This window comes from Hippocampus guttulatus, chromosome 16, assembly GCF_054856545.1.
Source record: "Hippocampus guttulatus isolate MCC_2025c chromosome 16, RoL_Hgut_1.0, whole genome shotgun sequence".
Lineage (NCBI taxonomy): Eukaryota > Metazoa > Chordata > Actinopteri > Syngnathiformes > Syngnathidae > Hippocampus > Hippocampus guttulatus.
This window is the reverse complement of record NC_141276.1, coordinates 4,648,119-4,670,616: the sequence shown is the minus strand read 5'-3', so window position 1 is coordinate 4,670,616 and position 22,498 is coordinate 4,648,119. Positions and strand designations below refer to the sequence as shown.

The 22,498-nt window shown below is 43.9% G+C and overlaps 2 protein-coding genes across 2 annotated transcripts in view; one reads left to right on the top strand and one right to left on the bottom strand.

Moving 5' to 3' along the window:
- The window catches only part of LOC147192616 (LITAF domain-containing protein-like), a 51,352-nt gene that overhangs the window by 14,718 nt on the left and 14,136 nt on the right, over positions 1–22,498 (top strand). The window contains exon 2 of the mRNA XM_086133073.1: positions 19,433–19,615. The gene's annotated coding sequence lies outside the window, so the exon portion shown is untranslated. The remainder of the gene's footprint in view (positions 1–19,432; positions 19,616–22,498) is intronic.
- On the bottom strand, positions 4,668–22,289 carry LOC147192619 (Na(+)/H(+) exchange regulatory cofactor NHE-RF2). Its single transcript, XM_086133071.1, has 6 exons — positions 21,762–22,289; positions 20,088–20,402; positions 9,456–9,683; positions 6,296–6,449; positions 5,678–5,796; positions 4,668–5,589 (listed from the first exon to the last, which is right to left on the bottom strand). The coding sequence occupies exons 1-6, from the start codon at positions 21,966–21,968 to the stop codon at positions 5,431–5,433; spliced, it is 1,182 nt and encodes a 393-aa protein (XP_085989197.1). The 5' UTR covers positions 21,969–22,289; the 3' UTR covers positions 4,668–5,430.

Genomic DNA, 22,498 nt, shown 5'->3' with positions numbered 1-22,498 from the left:
AAGTTATTTATTCTTTCTGTGCGGCTCGGTACCAAGTGACTGATTGTCGGCATGCGTGTAATCTGCTTAACGTTGTATGTGGAGCAATTCTCGAGCATGTTCTAGTCGGTCAGCGAGAGCGGAAGTCTATCTGCGGCCACATGGTGTTTCTGTTCCTCCATTCAGGCCACTGACATCATTCGGCGTGACACGCGGACGGGTGACTTCCTCCACACCATCAATCACACTGCCCAATCCCGACGCACTTTACATCTCCGCACCACATTCTGCCCCCTCTCGTCAGCTTCCTGGCTCCGGCATGAGCCGTCGACGCCGTTTCCCAGCCGCTTGTCCACTTAAATGGTGACCCACCCCCCCCCGACCCCCCGCCCCTCACCCTTCGTCATTCGCACCCCCTTAAAGTTATAGCCGTGAAATTCACCCACCCGCCACTGCGCCGGCTCCTCACCTGCTGCACGAGGGGAGGACAAAGCGTGAGTTTGTTCCGAAAAAGGTGTGGCTTTGACTTGAAATTGTCACTGTAAAAACTACAGCCGTTAGAGAGCAGGTGATATTTCATATCCGCTTAGATAACAGCAAAAGATGGATAATCGACGGCGGGCTCTGATTGCCTTATTTTGCTTCCATTTTTATCAAAAAGGAAACGATTTACAACAGAGGATCTCAATGGGTCTCGCCCCTCATTTGGCCTTGAACCACTTTAAGAGAAAGTCGGGCGGATCTTTAAAAAAAATAGATACATAGCATTTTCTTTTTCAACTTAACCACCCATTAGTAAAAAGAATCAGAGAATAATAATAAGAAGCCAAATATGAACTGCATGTTTCTGCTGCCTGCCTGTCAAAATAGTCCAAAGTTCAACATTGGATGCTCAAAACATTTTGTTTTGTTTTTTTCTTTGCAAGTTGTCCTGTGATCCACCAGTTGACAAGAACTGATTTACACGCTGTTTGTGCTGCAGTCCTGTTAAATGGAAGTGGAACACAAGCTAGTCAGGCTTATTGGCTAACCTCCAATTTGTTTATAAAAATTTCCCCCCTAGGATTATAATGGCAATTGTCTGTGTGTCAGTGGCCAGGGAAACAGTCATTTAATGACTGTTGCTGTTTTCACTTCAAGACAATGAAACATTCATGACAGAAGCGAAGTTGAATCACATCACACGCATCCCAGTTTCGAACAGATTCCCATGACACACTTGGTGTGAAAATACGTGAACCGCTGACACGTTTTCTGAAGGTCTTTTGACCTGGCTCTTAGGTAGTGCAGGTGTACCTAATGCTGTGTCCAATCAGTGCCTGGCCATGTCCTCATCCCGATCTGTTCAAAATGACACCGATATAAGCCTCAAGGCCTCTCAGCACCGCAAAAATGTTCCCACGCGCCAACAGCGATCAAAAATGACAGATCATAGTAATTACCCAGCTACTCCTTGCTTTTACCATGTAAAAGCATGACATGCTCTTTAGTCATCTTACTGTAAAACGTTTTTTAAAAAAAAATATTTGGAACCCTTTGCCCGTTGTCCATTCCCAAAACCAAATAGGCGCATTGTTTGCTGAGCAAAACCAGGTGCTTGTAGACTGTGTGGGCGTCACACAATAAATGGACGCTTTAGTGAGTTGCGCCAAAGGTGTGTTCGAAAGGGAGTGTGTCTATGTGCATGAGTGTGTGGGATGGGCACACGGGCCCACTCGCGTGCCCTCGGCCTCCGTCCTTATTGCCCAAAATACTCTCATGGACTCATCGGAACTTCAGATTTCCTTCATGTGTGTTTTTTTTTTCTCGATGAAAAAATGACCAAGCGGTTCCTTCTGCCCTCACGTTTAGCCTTTCCATGCACATTGTTGCAGCTGTCCTTATTTGGCTTCCCTTTGACAAAGTGGGAGTATGAATGTGGCTGCGTGTGTGCGTGCGTGTGTGTGTGTGTGTGTGTGTGTTTCCTCCTGACTGTGACTCACTGCTTGTCTGACTCACGAGTGTGCTAACAAAAACACACAGTTGCCATGGGGACGCTCGCTCTCGGTTTCCCTCCCCTCCCTGTCGGCCTCCTTTTTTTGCGGGCACCGCTGCATCCTGGGCAGCCCTGGCACAGCTCAATGGGTGGCGCCCCTGTGTTGGGTGGGACTATTTGGCTCACACTTACTGAGAAGCAACGGTAGGAAGTACCCAGGGGTGTGCAGAGAGGGGCAGGTGCTCAGAGTTGAAAAGGTGGCACATGGAAGGTTTTTTATGCTTTGCTATTGCTATTGCTTTGTTTTGTTTTGGTGTGTGTGTGTGTATTATAAAAAATATATATTAAAAAAAACATTCAACAACATTCCCTCAAAATCACAATTTTTAATCACCTGTGAACTGTTTTGAGAACAGACCCGCGGACTACTCATGTGGCCCTCGTGGGCTACCCGATGCCCATTTGTCTAAGAAATTATACACTTCTGCCTAATATTGTATCCTTATGAACATTAAAGCAAACACAAGAAATATAGATCAATTTACAACAAAGAATAACTTTATTAATGACATTTTAAAAATTAATAAATCAAATGAGAGCATCGCTTCCACCTATTGGGATGGGTATGCAATTACACTATAATCGAGCACGGCATTTAAAAAAAGCATGCTCCCCCCGGGATCCTCTACTGAGAAAGAGATTGCTACAAAGAACCAGAGAAACACACATGAAAAGTGCTTTTGATGAAGACAATCAGCTTTCATCAGTACGGAGTACAAAATGCCTGCCTGGGCCCTAGTCCAAGCGCGACCACCTGGGGTTCTTTTTTTTTGTGTGCCCTCTGTCTTGACGCTGTTACAGTTCGAAAATTGCAGCCCGATTTAAATGGAGGTCTGCAAACGTCACGGTTCCGCCTCGTCACCTCCGCGGAGCCTGTGCGCCACAGCAGTTTGACAAAGGTCAAGTGTGGCGCCAGCTGTGCCCAATGTCTCGCACAACTCTGTAGTGGTTCGGTCTACTTTCTGGAAACGAAATGATCATGATGCACCACCTAGTGGAGTAATTGTGTTTTGTTTGAGCCCCCCCCCGCCCCCCAAAAAAAATTCCAGTAATATTTTAAACAACAGTGGTTTCCAAACTCTATGGAGCGAGGCACAATAGGAAAATCTCACGGCACACGACCAATCAGAAACGTTTCAGATTTCTGTCACACTGGGAAAAATGCAGTGTCAAGTGAGGTTACAGTTTTGAATGTTTCACAATGCGTTCGATTAACTTCCAGCAGAAAACAGGGACATTGTTCTACATGATCATGGTAACGTTGTCGAAATTACAAATTTTATGACGATGTTTGCGCATACATTTCAGGAAAAAAAACACATTTTGTGGTTTTGGCCCATTGTTAATTTCGTAAATGTTATCGTTTGAAATTTCACTAGAATAACAGCCAAACAAAACAAATTTGAAAAATAATCCTCATCTTTTGTAATAAGCTAATAGGTGATGGATATTTCTGATGGGGGGAGAAAAATGCAATGTGAATAAAAAAATGTAATGTGTATGCAGGCTCTGAAGCTGCAATGCCGAACCAAGTTTCATCTCGATCAAATCCAGATTGTGCATTTGGCCAGAAAATCCCATTTTACGTTGAATCTATTTATTCGTCTGTCACATCGCATCAGATAAGGCTTTGAATTTGTCGCGCTTATATTGGTGCACAATATCTAAAATGAAGTTTCACCCACATCCCGAATGTATTTCCTGGCTGTTGTGAGTACAGTAGTTTTAATTTTGGTTACATTTACAGCACATTTGAAATTTCAAGTGCAGCACGACGAGAGAGTATTTGGAATTTTCTCCCCAAATCTGTCAGGACAGGACAATGACAACTCTGTACAACAAAATTTGCGTCGTGCAAGGCAGACAATGGACGTACACATGCATTCACACACATCTTTGACATTTGTGTGGCCTGAGCAGCTGGAGAATTCTGAGAGAACAGGATGAAACCGTATACCGCCGTAATCCTCATCTGGAGCGACACAGAGTGCGAGGGGGTGGGGGGTCTTGAATGTGATATAAGAAAAACTCTGCAATGCCATATTCACATTTTATTGAAAATGCAACCGCGTCAAGTGCACGTGTCAGCTTTTGCAACAGCGTTTGCTTGTTATTGAAGCGTTGAGAGAACAAAGTCTTACTGAACCAACTGAAGTGGGTGGCTTTGGATAAGTTAAAAAAAAAACAAAAAAACATGTACATTGTCCACACAAATGACGTTTTTCCAACCTGCGGATCCATTCCAAACACAGCAGTTATATTAACACATTAAATGACACCCACCGGCATGTGCATGACAGCTGCTGTTTTGTGTGCAGGGAATAATCCTTTCTAAAAATCCTCACAAACTTCTTCCGCGACGCAAAGCGTAGCTGAGCTTGGACTGTCTGAGTTTCGAATGCCTCGGAGCATTTATGACGCCATTCATTCACAAGCTCCCCTTTGTTCACTCCGCTGGCAGACTCAGTTCACCAAAATGTACTTGTACTTCAAAAGTATGATAAATTTTGTCTCATCAGGGGTCATCAACCTTCTACTTCTTGGGTACGCAAAGCGTCTGCAATAACACATTTGCTCAAATGAACATGAATAATAAACGATACTCATTGATACACGTTCATGATTTTTTCACAATGATTAGGAAACAGATGAATACCAGTTTGCAGCACTTTATTTCTAGAAACATTTTCAAATGATCACTTCTAAAACATTGCGAGGACATCACAATGTCCCATCCTTGGTAAGCTATTCTCAGAAGAAAATCAATGAAGTTGCTTATTGATTGTCATGCATTAGCTGTATCGTGATATCATCGTGATTGTAGGCAACTTGGCATCACATTACACATTGAGTTCATTTGCTAATGAGGAGTACTGTACTTGTGTTCGGTCTCTGCTTCATTTGATAGTCCCAACTTTAAAAATATAATTTTATTGTAATACTGTCTCTTCAATGCAGGTCGCCATTGAAAGGAAAATACACTTTCCATTGCTCATCTAATCTCTACCACGTTGATGTGTTTTTTTTTCACATTAGACCACTTTTGGGAGTAAATGCACCCAGAATACATAACCTTAATCACTTCTTGTCTCGAACAAATTAAGAATGACACCAAAAAAAAAAAAAAATCATATAAGGTCATGTTGTATTTGTGGGGCCGGTCTGCCCTCTGCTGCACACGTTCAGCTAGTTTCCTTGAGGAGGATGGCGTCCCCATCTCACAGTGATCTTCTGGGCCACAATCATTGATGTCACAGTGACCATATGGCAACTCCACATTGCCATGATCAAGCTTGTATAACACTTTATATACTTTAATACAAAAATGTCCGCCAGAGTCAAAGAGTGATCCTAAAATATCAAGAGTTGCTCTTCAAAATCCATTCAAATCCTCCTCTCCTGTTGGAAGCGTCTCCTTAGAAATTGCTGAAGAGCTCGTATTTCTTCATCCAGTCCATCTGCGGTGCCCGCCTCTTCTCTTTGGCGTGGAGCTTCCGCTTTTCCTCGGCCGCCGTGGCGCTCAGGCCGATTTCGGCGAACGGGTCCGAAAATCGACTTCGCTCGTCGGCCGCCAGCTAGAGCGGACACACAATACAAAAGTTGGAGGTTACGACAATGCCGGTGCTTGCAAAGACGGTGGGAGTGACCAATAAGCGCACCCACCTGTGTGCCGTTGCCGTGGCTCCTGTGATTGAAGGTCGTTGACCCGATGGAATGTGACGTGGAGCTGCCGTTCATGAGAGGGCTGTGAGATCCGTTGGAGATCGAGGGACCATCGTAATCTATGACAACAATCAGAATGCATACTTGAACACTTCCTTTAAGCCAGTCCACAAAACAGTTTTGTTTCCCTCATGCTTTATCAAAGCATTTTTATCTCAGATCACATTTCCCCATTGAAATACTCCACTGTTTGTTCAAATATCTGTTGCTAAAGAGGTTCCAAAACCGCAACTACCGATGCTAATAGTTAGCATATAGCATGTGCATATAATAGTTATGTGAATAGCTTTTTCCATTGTATGTTATCATACAATGTCAAGCCAGCAGGGCTTGTCTTTATGCAGTTTTTCAGTTGTTTTAAGGACACAATGGGCAATTCTCTTTGTTTTATGTTTAGTTTGACGATAAACTTCAACTGACGATTTGTTCACTATTTGCCACACTGCACAGACCTCATCTGTGTAAGCATTGAACACATGTAACATTCACCATTGTTGGCACTAACCACTTTCTGAGCAGATTGCACTAATATTTTTGAGCCAAGTGGTGACATTTTACCTTTCACATTGCTGACAGTGGGGATGATGCCCTTCATCTTAAAGTATTCATCCGTGTCCGGATCCACAACCAGCAGCCAGGTTTCATTGCCTCCTTTCTTAATGAAGGCCACCACCTCGGAGTGCCGCATGCCCTCGATGTTCACGCCATTTACCTAACAGACAAAACATTACAAAAAGTAGAGAAGACAATTATTGCTGTGCTCACGAGTCTTCTGTAATACCCATTTTGTTGAAATCAGGTCAATGACAGTCCTGCTTGGTTGTGAAAGTGTAACTTCCTTGGCCAAATTGTAAAATATAGAAGAGAATAAGCATTCATGGCAATTAAGAAAAAAACATTCAGAATTTTTCCTTGCCTCTCAAATAGATTCTGGGGGAAAAAATCCAAAGCATCGTCTATCTATTTTTGGTCACACTTTCTCATCCAACCAGTAGAGGGCGTCATAGGTCAACATACTGTCGTGTTCAAGCTACTCAAGACGAGGAAGCGAGCGTTCTCAATTTGAGTGATGAATTACTGCACCGTTTTGGAAAGCAGGGACATTTGGAAAAATCAGGTAGCTGTGGTGTGTGTATAGGGTGGGAAGTGGGGCTCGTAGACTGCGGGGGTGTGGCAGGCTTGTGTTGTCTTTCCTTCCCTGTTCTGTTTTGCTCTTTGTATTGCTTTTTCCAAGTATGAAAGGTGCTATCGTGATGAAGTATTGATTGACTGCAACATGTGCATTTGACTGACCTCAGCATGCACCCTGGCTTTGTATTAAGTGGGCTCTGTGTGTCCGTAGGGGGGGCAAAGCTTGTGTCTAGACCTGCACCTTCCTGTGTCAGGTAGTTTCACAACATGCACAGTTAGCCATGTACATCAATTTTTAATGCCGCTTCTCGGTTTCGGGCCTGGTTTCATATGTCTTTGTCCCGAGGAGCACCTAAATTAGTGCTCATCATAAAGCACTGGGAAAAAAAAGTAGATTGAGACGGACTTAACTGGTCTTTCGGGATGAACAAGATGAAACACAGAAAAAATCATTGATTTCCCCTGTAAAGGGCTTGCAATAGAGTAAACAAGCATCTTTGTCATCAGTCTAACAACAGGTGTCATGTTGTGCAGTTTTCATTAGCACCGCATCCCACATATGACAATGCACTCTGTTCTCTGGGATAATTAATATGTGCCGTTGGAACAGGGCTGCTTCTCGAGGGAGGCCATAGGAAACACCTGAGCAGCCGTCTGTATGTGTATGTGCGTGCGTGCATGCGTGAGAAAACGAGAGATTCATGATCGTTCCAGCTCCTCATGGTGAGCTTTCGATATCCAACCGCTCGTAATGTTCCCACTCTGCGTTTTGCCTGCTGCTTTCATGTAAATCAATTTATATTGCCCTTTTTCTTTGAGCATCGATAGAGTCACATACCATAGCTCAGATTTTAGGATTATATGTTTTATTTTAGTATATATATGTTTATATGTTTTATTTTATTATAGCAAACTATTCATACTAATAATAATGACAATTTAAATGAAGCACTTAAATCTTAAAAACGCATGAGGAAAATTCCAAGCCGGCCCTGTATAACGCGATGTAATTAAAAACATGCAAAAGACTTTTTGAACCCTCGGGAGATGTTTGGCGCCTGAGAGTCGGAGATGACAAAGGTCATGGGAAGGGGGACTAAATGCTGTCGGGGTAAAACTAGTTGCAGGCATATGACATATTTCACGTTTCGCTGGCCGTTTGAGGAGGACACTCGTTTTGTTGGGGGGGATGTAGGGGCTTTGATGTGACTGCTAAAAAGACATTGTGGAGCTGAATGTGACTCATTTGTATTACTATTGTCGGCCACACTACTATGTCACGTCCCTGCAAAAATGATGAGAGCTATTCAACCTTAACAAATGTTTGAATGTGGTCAAATTACTATACTTCTTCCTTTTTGATTATGAATGCGTCACAAAGTTTCACCAATATTGTATGGGATGACTCTACCTTAAAGCAAGAATGAAATGGGACCTCAAGTGGGTTCTTTTTCTGTATTACTCCTCCTGTCAGTGCCCTGCATGAGACTGATTTATGACTCCACTACCCCCCCCGCACTCCAAAAAACGCTCTCGACCACCTGACCTACCTCCCTCCCACTCTCCACATTGACACAGTGCAGACGGAGTCCAGATCTCAGGTTTTGGTGGCAGACACAAGCTTGACCCCAGCACTTGTAATTGGTTTAAATGCAGCGTGCACATGGGGCTAGCATCTGCTTTCAATAAGCCGTGTGGTTGGGCTTTTGTAAAATGCACTGCAAATTTAGCTGTTCTTCTTTTACTGTTCGGTCCCTGCAGTTTGGGTTGATAATCATGGTGATGATAATTCCAGAGTGATAAGTTCCCTTTATCACCAAGCAGCATTACAAGGCGCATAGAAGAGAAGCTACACTCGTGGCTGAACAATTTAGAATCTTCAAGGAAGAAGGATGACACGCAAATACCGTATTTTCTGCACTATAAGGTGCTTCACAGTATAAGGTGCACCTTCAATGAATGGCCTATTTTAAAACTGCTTTTATTTTGGGTGCACCGCATTATAAGGTGCGTAGAAGAGAAGCTACACTAGTGGCTGAGGTTGCGTTATGTGTCCACTAGGTGGAGCTACACTAAAGGAATACAATACAGCTTTATTTATATAGAGCTTTCATAACCGCTGCAGCTGTGACAAAGCGCTTGACAGAACATTTAAAATACTACACAAGAAATCAGAATATTGATCCATATATATAAGGCGCATCGGATGATAAGCCGCACTGTTGGCGTTTGAGATAATTGAATGCTTTTAGGTGCGACTTATAAATGCGGAAAATACGGTAATCTACGTGTTGAAGTTAAATGAAGTCATATGAAAACGTTTACTATTGGCGTGACTAAAGGGTTACTTTCCAAAAGCTTCAGCAAGCCTAAATGTGATTTTCAATTACGTGTTAAGGTGTGTTGCTGCCGGGATAGTTGGACCTCGTTGGGAATATATTTCAATGGGATGGTGGTGTGGCATAAATCCATTCGATTTTTTTGATTGAACAGTTGATAAGGTAATTGATGCTAAAAGATTTCATATAGACAGTGACAGTGTCTGTATCAACAAATGCGATAAAGAAGGGTGCCCTGCTCTTCTTACCTCAATAATTCTGTCCTGAGGTCGAAGCCCGGCCTGGTCTGCAGGCGAGCCCGTGTCCAGCGAGCGGATGTACTGGCCCGGCCTGGCCCGATGACTGTGAAGGTTGAAGCCGTAGCCCGTCTCAGACCGCACCAAGTGGCATAGACGCGGCGCGAGCTCCGACGGGTCACCGTGGAGCCGTGATTGAGACTCCGCCTGGGTGTGCGCAACCGCACGGACGGAAATCTCCTGAAACATGAGATTCCCAGTTAGAGATGTGCATGAAGGCATATTATAAGACTAACACATCACAATATAGTAAAATACTCAAACAACAATGTGTATTAAATAACTAAGACTAGAAAAGCGTGAGTCGTGCTGTTATGCCATCGTGCGTGTGTGTCACCAGGCAAAGGCAATCTATTCTCTCTTCTTTTTTTTTTTGGAGGAGCGTTCTCATTGAGACTGAGTGTCCATGTGCAGCATGTCACTGACAGCACTCCCAGCACGGAGGAGGACATTAATAAATAGTTGGTGTATCATTTTGATCACATCATTGCACTGATCGTCCACCTACGCTGCAAAGAAGCGCAACGGTAGGGGAGCTGGTTGAGTGGCAAGCTGATATCTCTTCCTCCCCAAACCCAATGACACGAGTGAAGGTTTATTACTGAATGTTCTGAGTGTCTCTCTAATGAAGCTCTACTTTGAGTATAGGGAGGATATGACCACATTTCCACACAGTTTGGTTCAATTAAGCACACTATAGTTTGGGTTTGGAACAGTAAAAACTGGTCTGGCTCGTGTTTGTAGCGGGATGGTAATAACGGCATCTCTCGTGTGAGTAAATGATAGCAGAAGTAGGAGGGTAACACTGACTATGCCATAAAAAAATAAATAAAAAAGCTCAAGTCATGAGATCAGCATAAAACTCGAAAAACGTTTTCATTTTAAAATATTTACGTTAAGTACATTGAACTACCGGAAGAAACGAAATTAACATTACAAAAAAAGTGTTTTTATGACATTGTCACTGTATTGCAAGAATACACCGTAAAAAAAAATAAAATAAAAAAATTAAAAGGTGCACCATCCTGAACTGTACCGCTTGGTGAAACTGTTGCTCACGTGATGAAAGACCGCTTAAAAACCATAATATCCCCCCAAAACCTAAAAAAAAAAAAAAACTTCCTGTGGGGTGATCACAAATGCAAAACAGCAATGCCTCTCGTTCTCCTAATAACCCAGATGGCGACATATGGTTCCATTTCTGGCTCATGAATCCCTTCGGATTCTCACTCCTCCTGACTGGAAGCGGCCTTGCCAGGACTGGGAAGCAGGGGCGGATCTTCCACAGGAGAAGGGGAATAGAAAGTCTTTTGAAAAGTGGGAAGTGGGCTTTTGAGAACAAATAGCAGAAATAGGGAGCGCGGGAAGAAATGGACAGGGAGGGGGAGAGAGAGAGAGTGTGGGAGGCAAAGCTCATCAGATGCAGCAGGGAGGATTGAGACAGAGTTCCAGAAGAGAAAGAGAAAAGAGCAATTGACGACGACACACAGAAATGTGAGATAAATTGAGCGATTCGGCAACATGACAGAGGTTTCCAGTTCCAATGGAACCTTTCTTGGATAAACACTGCACAGCTGCGAATGATTATGTGTGTGGGTTGGTGGGGTGGGCGGGGGGTGAGAGCCAATGTAACCTCCGTCTGCCCCTCATGACTCGACCCCCCCCCCCACCCCCCAGGTCTCCGCCGTCTTGGTCGCCATCTTTCATCAGTCACAAGTTAGATCCTTGCTGAGTGAGTGCAGGGTGAACACAGCATGGCGTGTGATTTGCGCCTCGGTAACAGAATCCAAACAGAGACCATTGATTGAAATGCAACTCCGTAAACGTGTTTGGTTTGAATCACGCAAGTCCAAAATCCTTTATGAGTCAAATATTAGAGGGAGATCAGGAGAGAGTAAGACCTCTCTCTACAAGGCGCACCTAAAAGCATTCAATTTTCCCAAAAGCCGAAGGTGCTCCTTATAATCCGATGCGCCTTATATATGGTTCAATATTCAGATTTTTTGGATGTAGTATTAGTAAGCGCTTTATTACAGCCGCAGTGGTAGTGAAAGCTCTATATAAAGCTGTGTTATATTCCCTTCAGCGTAGCTCCACCTAATGGATGCATAACGCAACCACATCTATTCTATACCCCATATAATGTGGTGCACCCTATATATGAAAACAGTTTTAAAATAGGACATTCATTAAAGGTGCGGCCTACAATCTGAAGTGCCTTATAGTGCGGAAAATACGGTAATTGTATAACAAGGGCGAAGGCAAAAATCTCTCTCTCGAAGCAGGCACTCAATACGCAAACTGGTTAGCAGCCAGCCTCTAACCTGAGCCCGCTGCAGTCAACACTTCATTTGCTGACTCCCACGTCACTCACCAGGCCAGGTCCCGCCTATCAAAGTCACACACATTATAGTGTGGAACGCGAGCATGGTAATGTGACATCATTGACACCTGCACCCCACATGTGGTGGTTTGACAAGGTGGATTAAGTCGATTGAGTCCCCACCGAAGGCCGAGATGCCAAATTCATGGCCTGCCACTGTTTGGATAGGGAAGGGAAAATAAAAACCCCAAAACACATATTGCTTTCCCTCGTTGTCAGCAAATTAGCTTGACATTGGATAAAACAGCTGCTTATCTGGTTAGCTTTGGGACTTGATGTGTCAACGTCCCACATGGGAGCAGCAGAAACAGTTACAGGTGTTGGAAAAACCTGATTTTGAATGCAGGGATGACTCAAAACAAGTGCACATGGGAAACTCGTGCACCCGCTGTGTCATCTTGTTCAGCTTTATGCCTTTTTACACACGCGCGCACACACACACACACACACACACACACACACACACACACACACACACACAACCTTACGCAGGTTGTGTTTTCAAAGCGACATCCCAAACATTCCTTTAACTTCAAGTCACAATGAGCCTCTGTTTCGTTCTGTGTAAACAAGTCTGACATTTATTTTGTTTTTTTTTTGGTCGTTTCGATTGCCAACAGAACGTGAAACCCTTAAGAAGACCACACCAACCGGTTCAATGTGTCCCCCGCCTACTGCCCGAAGACAGCTTTGAAAGGCTCCAGCACCCCCCTCCACCCTTGTCAGGATAAAGCGTAACAAAAAATGGATAGATGGATGCATATTGCTATATTACATATATTAAATCCTGATCTGCTAGACATAAGATGAGGGCAGTTTCAGAATCAGCGCAATAATAATAATAATAATAATAATCTCGAAAAGTTTACTTGCATCTCTGATAAAAAAATAAATAAAAATAGTAAACATTTTTTGACCAGTGTAAGTAACAGTTAAGCCATTCAGAATAGCAGTGTCAGGCTAAATGACTCTCATGTTCATGTTGCGGAGTTACAATTAGATGCAAGTCAACCCTCGGGGCATTACCATAAACCTTACTCCCTCCACTAATGAGGTAGTTTTTCCAGTTGAGTATGGCTCCCTTAAAAGCAATTAAGAGGACTGGTCTATTTTCATTTAGCGAAACTGGAGCTAATGAAGGCAGGGGATTGCCCAAGTACAAGCCGAGAAAGCCAACTCATTGGTCATGTTTACATGCAAGTCAAATAACCCTTTCTGTAATATTAGCAATGATCCGGTTGCCCAAGGTGGTGGAAACACCCACAAAAGCCAGTAAACGTGTCTCTGAATATTGAAGGGAACACCCACTTGTATTCCGGGCATGTTCTATTTGCAAGGAATCTTGATCTTTTGAATACAGGAAGTATTTCTATACCGCGTCTGCTGTGCAACCCGGCGGGAAAAAAAACTAAAAAAACAAGCAGAGGTAACACACACCGCGTCATACTTTTTGGAACGAGGTGTGGTGAAAGACATCATGTCTTTGGTTGACGGGAGAAAGTATCGAGAGAGCGGCACGGCAAAGTCGGATTTGTACGAACGCCAAACTATATAGAGGACTGCTGGAAAATGCTTTTAAGTGCTGCTGATGTGTCAGTACCAGAATCAAAGTACCAACAAGAGGTGACCTGCTATTGGCTCCGCACTGTTGGTGATCCGCCGTACTGCTGCTGTTTTTGTTTTTGGATGGAAGTGGAACTGACGTCTATTTGCGTCATGACATTGTTGCGGCTTGGATGGGGATATCCCAATTGAATTCAATTATTTTGTATGCGGGAGTAACTCTTTCTGCTCAGGCATGTAAACGGGTTATTCAGAATGTTTCTGGAACCAAATATTTTAATTAACCATGAACCCAAATGTTGGCGGCATTATACTGCAAATATAGTCACTGAGGAATAGAAGTTGGACTATCGAGCCTTTTAGGTTTCTGCAGTCTGCAATCAATACTTGTTGTTCTGAGGCGGTGATGTTGATATTTGTGCCAGATAACTATGCTGATGTGAGTTAAGGTGTTTTCTTGAGACAAAAGTAGTGCATTGCCACCATCTTGGTTACATTGACACTTTGAGTGCCGAGCTTCATATATGTAGGGGGTCGACTGTCGTTTTAAGTGGTGATATCACCAATCACCACGAGGTGGCTGATGTCTTATTTGCCCTTAAACTGGGTCTGGTACTTCAGCGGGAGTAGGATATATTTTTGGACGGATTTGGAATGATATACTGATCCTGGTCTACATGTATTGCTTTACCATTTGTGTTCAAATATCTGTCGTTTAAAGGTTTATTTACAACACCATAACTATGACGCTATTTGTGTTAACAGTGGTGTTTTGCAAGGGGCCGTTAGCATGGAGGGCTGTTAGCATGAAGCTCTCGGACGTTCCAAAGGCAGTCATGTGGATGTTTTCAAGAAACAATTTGTAATTATTTTTTGTTTTATGTTTAGTTGGACAGGAAACCTCATCTGGTCGTGGTAACAAACAGATTGAAGCCTATTTTTGAACATTCTTTAACGTCTCAAATTCCCACTAATATGTCAAAGCAAAAGTGACTCTCGTCTCGAAAACCTCGGGTCACTCGTAGGTCAAGGCGCCACTGTTTTTAAAACAACTGTAGATGTGAGACAAACTGCAGTCATATTAATACAATAACAGACATTGTTGAATTCATGTCATTGTGTAGTGACGAAGCGTTTATGATGTAAATGGACAAAATGGCGGAAAAAAGTATAATGTGGAAGAGCATCATTATTATATTTCCTCATAATGTGACATTTCCTCGAATCATCATTAGCATACCTGCTAGCGGTGAGTGACTTGAAAGTTCATCATCATTAAAAATAACCGCAAGGATTCCTTTTGCTCGTGTTCATGCCACGGAGGAACAAACAGTAGCAGTGCCGGCATAACTGGCAAATGTCAATTTGGGTTGGCATGGCGACAGTCACCGAACCTGGGGGACTAAGATCCAAAGGGGTAAAACCTACAGATAGGAGTCCAGATATTAATGCTGAGCTTAATCAGACACTTGAGTACAAAAGCCCTCTTAAATGAAAACTTTTTTGCTCCAAAGCTCGTCTTGCTGTGAGTGTTGCTTAACCGGAGAAGAAAGAGAAAATAATTCAGAGGAGATCAGTTGAAGAGAAGAGGCCGAGCGGAAATGACAGATGGATAAAAAAGGGGAATTGGAAAGAAGGGACTCGAGAGAGGACAATGCACAAGATGAGAGCGAGAGACAGAGAGAGTAAGAGGACATGAGAACCGTTTTTTGTGTGGGTGTGTGTAACGGCCTTGTGTGCTCTTCCTGAGCTCGCTTCATAGAACACAACTAAACCCGCTGCAGCCTCGGCATGTTTACACAATCGTAGCACTGCGTCAAGCTAAAAAAGTCACTAGCACTCTTGAGAAGTGTTTTTTAATTATTACTTTTTTTTTTTAATTCAGTGTGCCTGTGTCCCCACCCAGTTTTCTGTTTTCACATAATCTCTGTGTTGATATCAGTGATGTCATGCACACGTTCACACCCTCGTTATCAGTAGTTGGCAGATGTTCCACGTTGCCTCTTTTGGCTGTCAGCAAGTTTGTTTTCTTTAAACTGTGTGCAGCGCCACGTACGAGAGTGTTATTTTCACACTGGATCGGTTGATATATGATATAATGAGCAGTTAACCACTAAATCGTTGCAAGCTGTTACCTATATGGTCTGAACAGCAACTTTCAAACACGCAGCAACATAAATCTTGCCAAGCCATTCGACTGTCTCGTGACCATGATCTTTTGTTGAGCGTGTTCAGGCTGAGACGATTATTTGTCTGAAATAGGATCAAATCAATATTTGTCAAATGTGGTGCTCTCTTCAAATAAATGTTATTTCTCTGAATCATCCCAGTGGATTTATCGCCATTTTGGAAAACGGCTCTTTCTGTGGATACACAATTCACCGCGGTGGTCAAACAAGTTTTGACCTTCAGTTACTCTTTGGGATGCGGATCTTTTATTGTATTAACATTGCATTAAGTTTGTAAATGAGCGTGCACAAAAACTACTTGATCATCCTAGATACGGCCCGCAGAATGCTAGAAAAGCATATTAAGGACGCAGCGATAATCAAAACGAGGGCACGTGCGCTGCATCACAGCTGTGCGTGTGCACCAAAGCAAAGTGAATATTTCAAAGGACAGAACAAATGACCTGTAGAGCGCAACGTACAATCGACAAGCCTTTCTGATGAAAGCCAAACAAATCATGTTGCCAGTCCTGTCGTGTGGGCAGCACATGCAGATTGATGTCCCACAAATCATACTTAAAGTAACCGAATGTCATCTATTTTTACATCACAATAACAGCTGCGCTGTCACGGTAGTATGAATGGCACACCGGCTTGGAATAAGGACATTGTCGTCGCTGTCGTTGCCATAGCAACCAAAGATTGCCTACTTTAGCGGTTGACCACCCAGAACAGATCCCAGCATTTATGTTTTTTGTACACGGGTTTGTATTCGGCGCTCAAGTACACTTAACTGTCCTGTAAAATCATCCATCCATCCATTATTACCTGAGCCACTTATCCTCATGGTGAGGCACAGTGAGCACCCCCCCACCCCCGCTAAAATAGTTTATACCCACATAAAAGTGCTACCAGATAGCCGCCAAAATATGATTGTCGTCCGAATAAAACTCCTCAACTCCCTTCAACAGAGTTCCTTGACACCAGATGCCAGGAGATGGCAACAAATGACAATTTCTGTCCGAATGAAACTCCTCAACTCACTTCAAAATCGTTAAGTGAAGTCAAGATGCCACAAGGTGGCGTCAGAGAGTTTTCCAGCGCACGTGGAGATTCATTGTTCATTTTAAAAATGAAAGAATCCATTCGGCGTCCGACTGTCTCATTTGTAATGCAATATTTCAAGTGACGTTTAAACTTTAAAGTCCCATATATTAATTAGTACAATAACAGTTAAGACTAGCTAGCTTTAACGACTAACTACCACTAATGCACAAAAATCATGCGGTAGCTTCAGGGTAAAATGCAGAACCCCAGAGCAAGAAAAAGTCTTTCAAATAAAAAGCATGTCGTTTCAGAATGTTGATGATCACGCCTTACGTAAGAAGATGCCAGGCCCGTTTCCCCACATTCAGGACAGCGAACATATAAATGAGCGTGCCTCTTGGTATGGAGGACATCTGACTTGCTACACCATTCATGACTACCAGAGGAGTTAAATATCAGTCTTGCATTTCCCCCCGTCGAGACTCTTTTACATCCAAGAGGACGACACGCACACACCAACGCATGGCGCAGGCCCCTGTGTCTTGACGTAACATAGTTGGTATTCGAGAAAAGACGGGCTTGGGACCTTGGGGGCTTACTAAACACGAGCTCCAGATGTTAGTCAGATGAAGTACACACACTGACTCACTCGCAACAAGTCTCTTAACACGCACTTTAAGGTAAAACGGTGAAACGTGGATCGAAAAAAGAAAACAAAGACAAAAATAACCAAAAAAAACCCAGATGTGCCTAAGATTTTCACAAATATCATATGCAGTGTACCTCCACTTTCAGGGGCAAGGGACACAATGTTAATGTCAGCTTATTCCGAATTTTGAAATGAAAATTGTTTGTGTACCGAAGTCTGGAAACCCTGGAGACCAAAATCAGAGACTCACGGACTTGGCAATGGAATTTTTTTATATATATTTTTTGCCTTCAAAAAAGTAACTCAGGAACTCACAACAAGAGCATTGAAGTGGCTGATTGCAGACTCCATACCTCAGTATAAAAAATAAAACAAAACAATCAAACAAACAAAAACGCTGTACAACCTCAACCGAAGTCAAGAATATTGTCCGCAATCATGACTTGCCTTCATGAATCGAAATACTGATTCCTCAATGTTCAGTAGAACAATATGGAGAAGGAAAGGAGCATCTGGGGAGACCACATAAATCTCTCAAACATGGTGTCGTGTCATGGCCGTGAACGTCTTCTGATGGAATGGGCTTCCTGGTGTTTCTCGATGATGTGATGATGACTGCTGAAAGACTGTCCATATTAGCGGGGGCGTACGTGCTCTGCTCCCCTTCCACCAGATGCTACGAACCGACCCTAAAGACATTCTCCAAAAGCTAGTGAAGGCAAACAAAGCTGCCCCGAATACACTCATGCCACCGCGACAGAACGTCGTCGCTCTTAAAATATGAATGTTTGCGTTTATAACTCTGCATTGCTCTCGACTACCACTGCTGCATCTTTTTTTTTTCTCCCCCTCTCTCCGTCGTCCTGGAGACAGAGGTCGAGAAGGACGTTTGCAGCAGCTGCGCGTCTATTTACTCGCAAAAATCAATGCTTCACTCTCACATTTCAACACGACGGTCACAAATGAACTGAATTAAGTGATTATTTCGATGCGATCAAGACATGCTCTGCAAAATGAAAAACAAAATGTATAAAATAACCTATATACAGTATGAAGTGTGTCAGAAAAGTCCCAGGGTTGAGGAGCACGCGTAACTTGTGGCCTTTAACACGTGTTAACATTCTTTCCAGCGTGTTGAATTGAGATTCGGAACAATATGTACCGAGCAACAAGCATCCTGTTTAGCTTTCAACAAACTCGGCGTGGTGGGTCAGGAGTGGAACAAAAAGTCTGGAAAAAAATACAACAAAACACCACGAGATGTCCGCACGAGATCGCCAGATGCCCCCGCAATATAACACCTTTCAATATAAGAGCCAGGAACATGTCTGGCTCATTTTATGCTGCGCGTGCAAAAGAGGGATCGCGTGTTATCTGTTTGCCGTTCATTTTCATCGTCCGGCCTTCGGCGTTTTACAGCACACGTGTTGGCACTTAAAAAGAGCGTCTGCCCGAGAAAAGTGACACCTGACACGTCACTTTGGCGGCAAAGGGACCCGCCCACTGCCACACCCGCCCGCGTGATGTCACAAATCAAAAGGAAAGAAAACATGAAGCAATAACCACGAGGATGAACACAAACACTCTCGTAGGATGTTTACTCGACAAATATGCCACTGATTACAGTGGCAACAAACATTCTGCTAGTAGCAAGAACATCTGGCTTTTGTTGTTACCGGGTCATAGTTCGAAGTTATGAAACACAAGAGTGAGATAAAACAATCATTCGTTGAGAATTACCCCGAGGTGACTCACTGGGAGTCCTCTCCGCAGGTCGCAAAAGGCAACCGCGTTGACAAACATTCCGGATTTAACTGATAGGCCTTGTCACATCTCCCGTTGAAAGAGAGCCACTGGCATCTGGACGGGGCGCATCTAAGTGAAAACACGTGTTGCGGAAAAAGCGTCTTTGGCTTCCAGAGTGAGGAACCGTGTGGCGATTTTTATGTCGGTACGCATCTAAACAGTGAATTTAAAGATGCCGAAATGCTGCTGGCGTATACCACAGGACAAGTAACTAAGACAAGATGGAAATAACTATATGAGTAGGAGGGTCAAAAGGCTTTTGAATTATGTTTGTGTGAGAAATATGCCTTTCTGTGGCTTTCCTGTTTTGCAGAATCAACGCATTTTTCCGAGGTCACGGGGTCTGAACTTACTGGATTGTTGACCTCTTCTAACATAACATCTGGAAGACCTTCTAAAAGCCTTCTGGCCACTCAGAAGATTCGCATTCTCAGCGCGACAAGCTCGCCGGTCGTGAAGTGGCGCAAGAGCTGGATATGGAGAAACTAAAAGCAAGGTATATGCATCACGTTTTCTTAATAACCAATTTCGATCATATAGCTTGTGGTATAGTTGCGATGACTCAACTCAACTAATAAAACACACAACTCCCATGGCTAGCATAGTAGCATCATGTGAAAGTGAGCCTAGCATACCAATGAGTGGTTCTTTTGGGGACTGACGTGTTTGACTTATAATCTGTTAGGCGAAATGAGATGGTCTTTTTTCCCTAAAACTATGAACTGATAACAAGCGCCAGTAGCAGTCTTGCTTGTAGCAGTCGCAGTGCTATCAGTGTCAGATAAGGAGGATGCAGTCGAGATGAGGCGAGTGACACGAGTGATGCTTTTCATCACAAAGATATGAGTCATAAAAAAAAACGCGGAAGACACAAGTATACTTCCACTTATTCAAGAATTTGGGGTTTTAAAAAAAAAAAGAATGACTCTATTTTTGTCAGTGATTATGAAAGCAGGTGACGTGTTTACCTTCTTCACAGCCAATGATGGTAGCCTCCTGGTGTGTTTTGGCACCTGACAACTCGTACTCCTCTGTAGCATGGACTGCAGCATGGCAGAGCCGTTCCTTTCCTCCTCGGGCTTATCCTCGCTGGGTGAGGTCGGGAGTGAAGTCGGCGCGGGGCTGGGGGGGTCCGGGGGCAAGAACGGGGGAGGTGGCTCTTCTCCGGGTATGGCCATCTCCTCTGTGGCCGTGAGGCGCAGGTTACGCAGGCATTCGTGCGTCTCCTGATCCACCACCAGTAGTCTGGTCTCATTTTCCACAGCTTTGATCCGCTGTACCACCTGCAGGATGGGAGACAAAGTTCAATGATGGACACAAATGAACCCCTCGAATATTTTGGGTGAGCAACGTGATCTGCAGACTTTGGGCTTTTAAGTTTACCAGAAATCTACGGTGACAATCAAAGTGCAGGAATCTGTATCCGCAGCACAAAGTATGTCGCAATCTTCCCACAGCACAGCTTGGCAAAAGCCTACTAGTTTGTCACATCCTCAATTACTGTCAAGGAACTTCCAGACTACAGTCTTGATCAACAGGTTTGCACAACTTTTAAGTACATGGAGGTCTCTTGTGTCACGTACGACCAGTGTAAGCCTGACGCACTTTTCTCTAAAATCTATTGCATATCAAAATGCATTGTTCGAGACCGATCCAGTAGGTGTAGACCGCGGCTAAAAATATATAATGGTATGAGGTCATTACATTTTTTTTTTTGTCAGAGTTGCAGCTGTCATCTGCGGGAAAACATAACAACAATGTCTCCTGGTATTAAAATGAGTTTGACACCCCTGGGTGTTAGGCATGACACTTGTAGCAATTCTGTGGCTTTTTACTATGGGTGGTGCGCCGCTCAAAATAGAACCTTTGACACTTTCATAACAGCTTTTTAGGGGAAAAAATATGGTAGGCGTACAAAATAAACACCATAAACGTCAATGACCAAGGTTGGGTAGCAGTCAAAACAGATTTAACCTAATAAAATAAAAATATATACTGAAATCCATCCATCCATCCATTTTCCGAACCGCTTGATCCTCACTAGGGTCGCGGGGGGTGCTGGAGCCTATCCCAGCCGTCTCCGGGCAGTAGGCGGGGGACACCCTGAATCAGTTGCCAGCCAATCGCAGGGCACACAGAGACGAACAACCATCCACGCCCACACTCACACCTAGGGACAATTTAGAGCATCCAATCAGCCTGCCATGCATGTTTTTGGAATGTGGGAGGAAACCGGAGCACCCGGAGAAAACCCACGCAGGCCCGGGGAGAACATGCAAACTCCACACAGGGAGGCCGGAGCTGGAATCGAACCCGGTACCTCTGCACTGTGAAGCCGACGTGCTAACCACTGGACTACCGGGCCGCCCTATACTGAAATCGTTTTATTAAAAATTCAATAACATCAAATAAAAGGGTGTCAACAATAACAGAAAATGGAAAATTGTAATCTCAGGATGTAAACTATAATAATATCAGCGCTGTAACATACTCCACATAGCCACTGAACAGATTCCTGCTTTTTGCGCCCCCAAATCATCCGGTTTGTCTGGGGTTGTAATTTGAAGCGTGCCTTAATAAAACGGTGCCACATAACCGACTCCAAATTCCATTTGTGGCGGCGTTTATTGCATTGTGAATACCTGGTGGTGTGTCTCTCGCTCCACGTTGACGCCGTTGACCGCAACCAGGCGGTCCCCCGCGCGTAAACCAGCCGCTTCTGCGGACGAGCCGGGCTCCACTTTGCGGATGAACTGCCCGGTCTTGCCTTTCTCGCCGTGCAAGTGAAAGCCGTAGCCTTGCTCCCCTTTTGTCATGACACAAAGCCTTGGTTTCCTCTCGCTCGCCATGTCCTCTTGTATTTGTAATCCCTTCGCAGAATTCAGGTGATTGGAAAAATTGCAAATCCGGTTCAAAAGTGGGCTAATCGCATACCTGCCAATTACGCCCGCTTCCCCGAGCAACACCAGCTACCAAAAGTTAAAAAAAAATACAAATAAAATCCACAGTTGACAAGACGTGCGTTCAATAGCGACCATTGCTGGCGGTTTCTTCAATTCCAAAATGTGATCCTCGGAGTTTTTCAGTGCAGCGTGATGGATGTTCACGCATGAGCTCCAACTTTTCCCTCGACATCTAAGCGTAACAACGGCTTGCTTCCACTTGCACAGTCCATGTGGGGCCTCTGCACCACCCTCTCCCCAACCCGGCCCAGATGTTGCAAGACATCAAGTGCACCCAATTTGGCGCAATACCGCCCCCGTGTGGCAAAATGGTTCTAGTAAACCTCGCGCGCACCTAAAACCTTAGCAGTGCGTTTGTGATTTTTCAAACACTACCTAATAAGAAACGTCAACTCTCCTTCACCATCGTGACCAAC

Coding starts and splice junctions, on each gene's coding strand:
- LOC147192619 (XM_086133071.1), bottom strand. CDS start 21,968: ATGGCGAGCGAGAGGAAACCAAGGCTTTGTGTCATGACAAAAGGGGAG. Junction 5,797..6,295: donor CACTGTCAGCAATGTGAAAG/GTAAAATGTCAC, acceptor TTGTTGTCATAG/ATTACGATGGTCCCTCGATC. Junction 5,590..5,677: donor GCCACGGCAACGGCACACAG/GTGGGTGCGCTT, acceptor TGTCCGCTCTAG/CTGGCGGCCGACGAGCGAAG.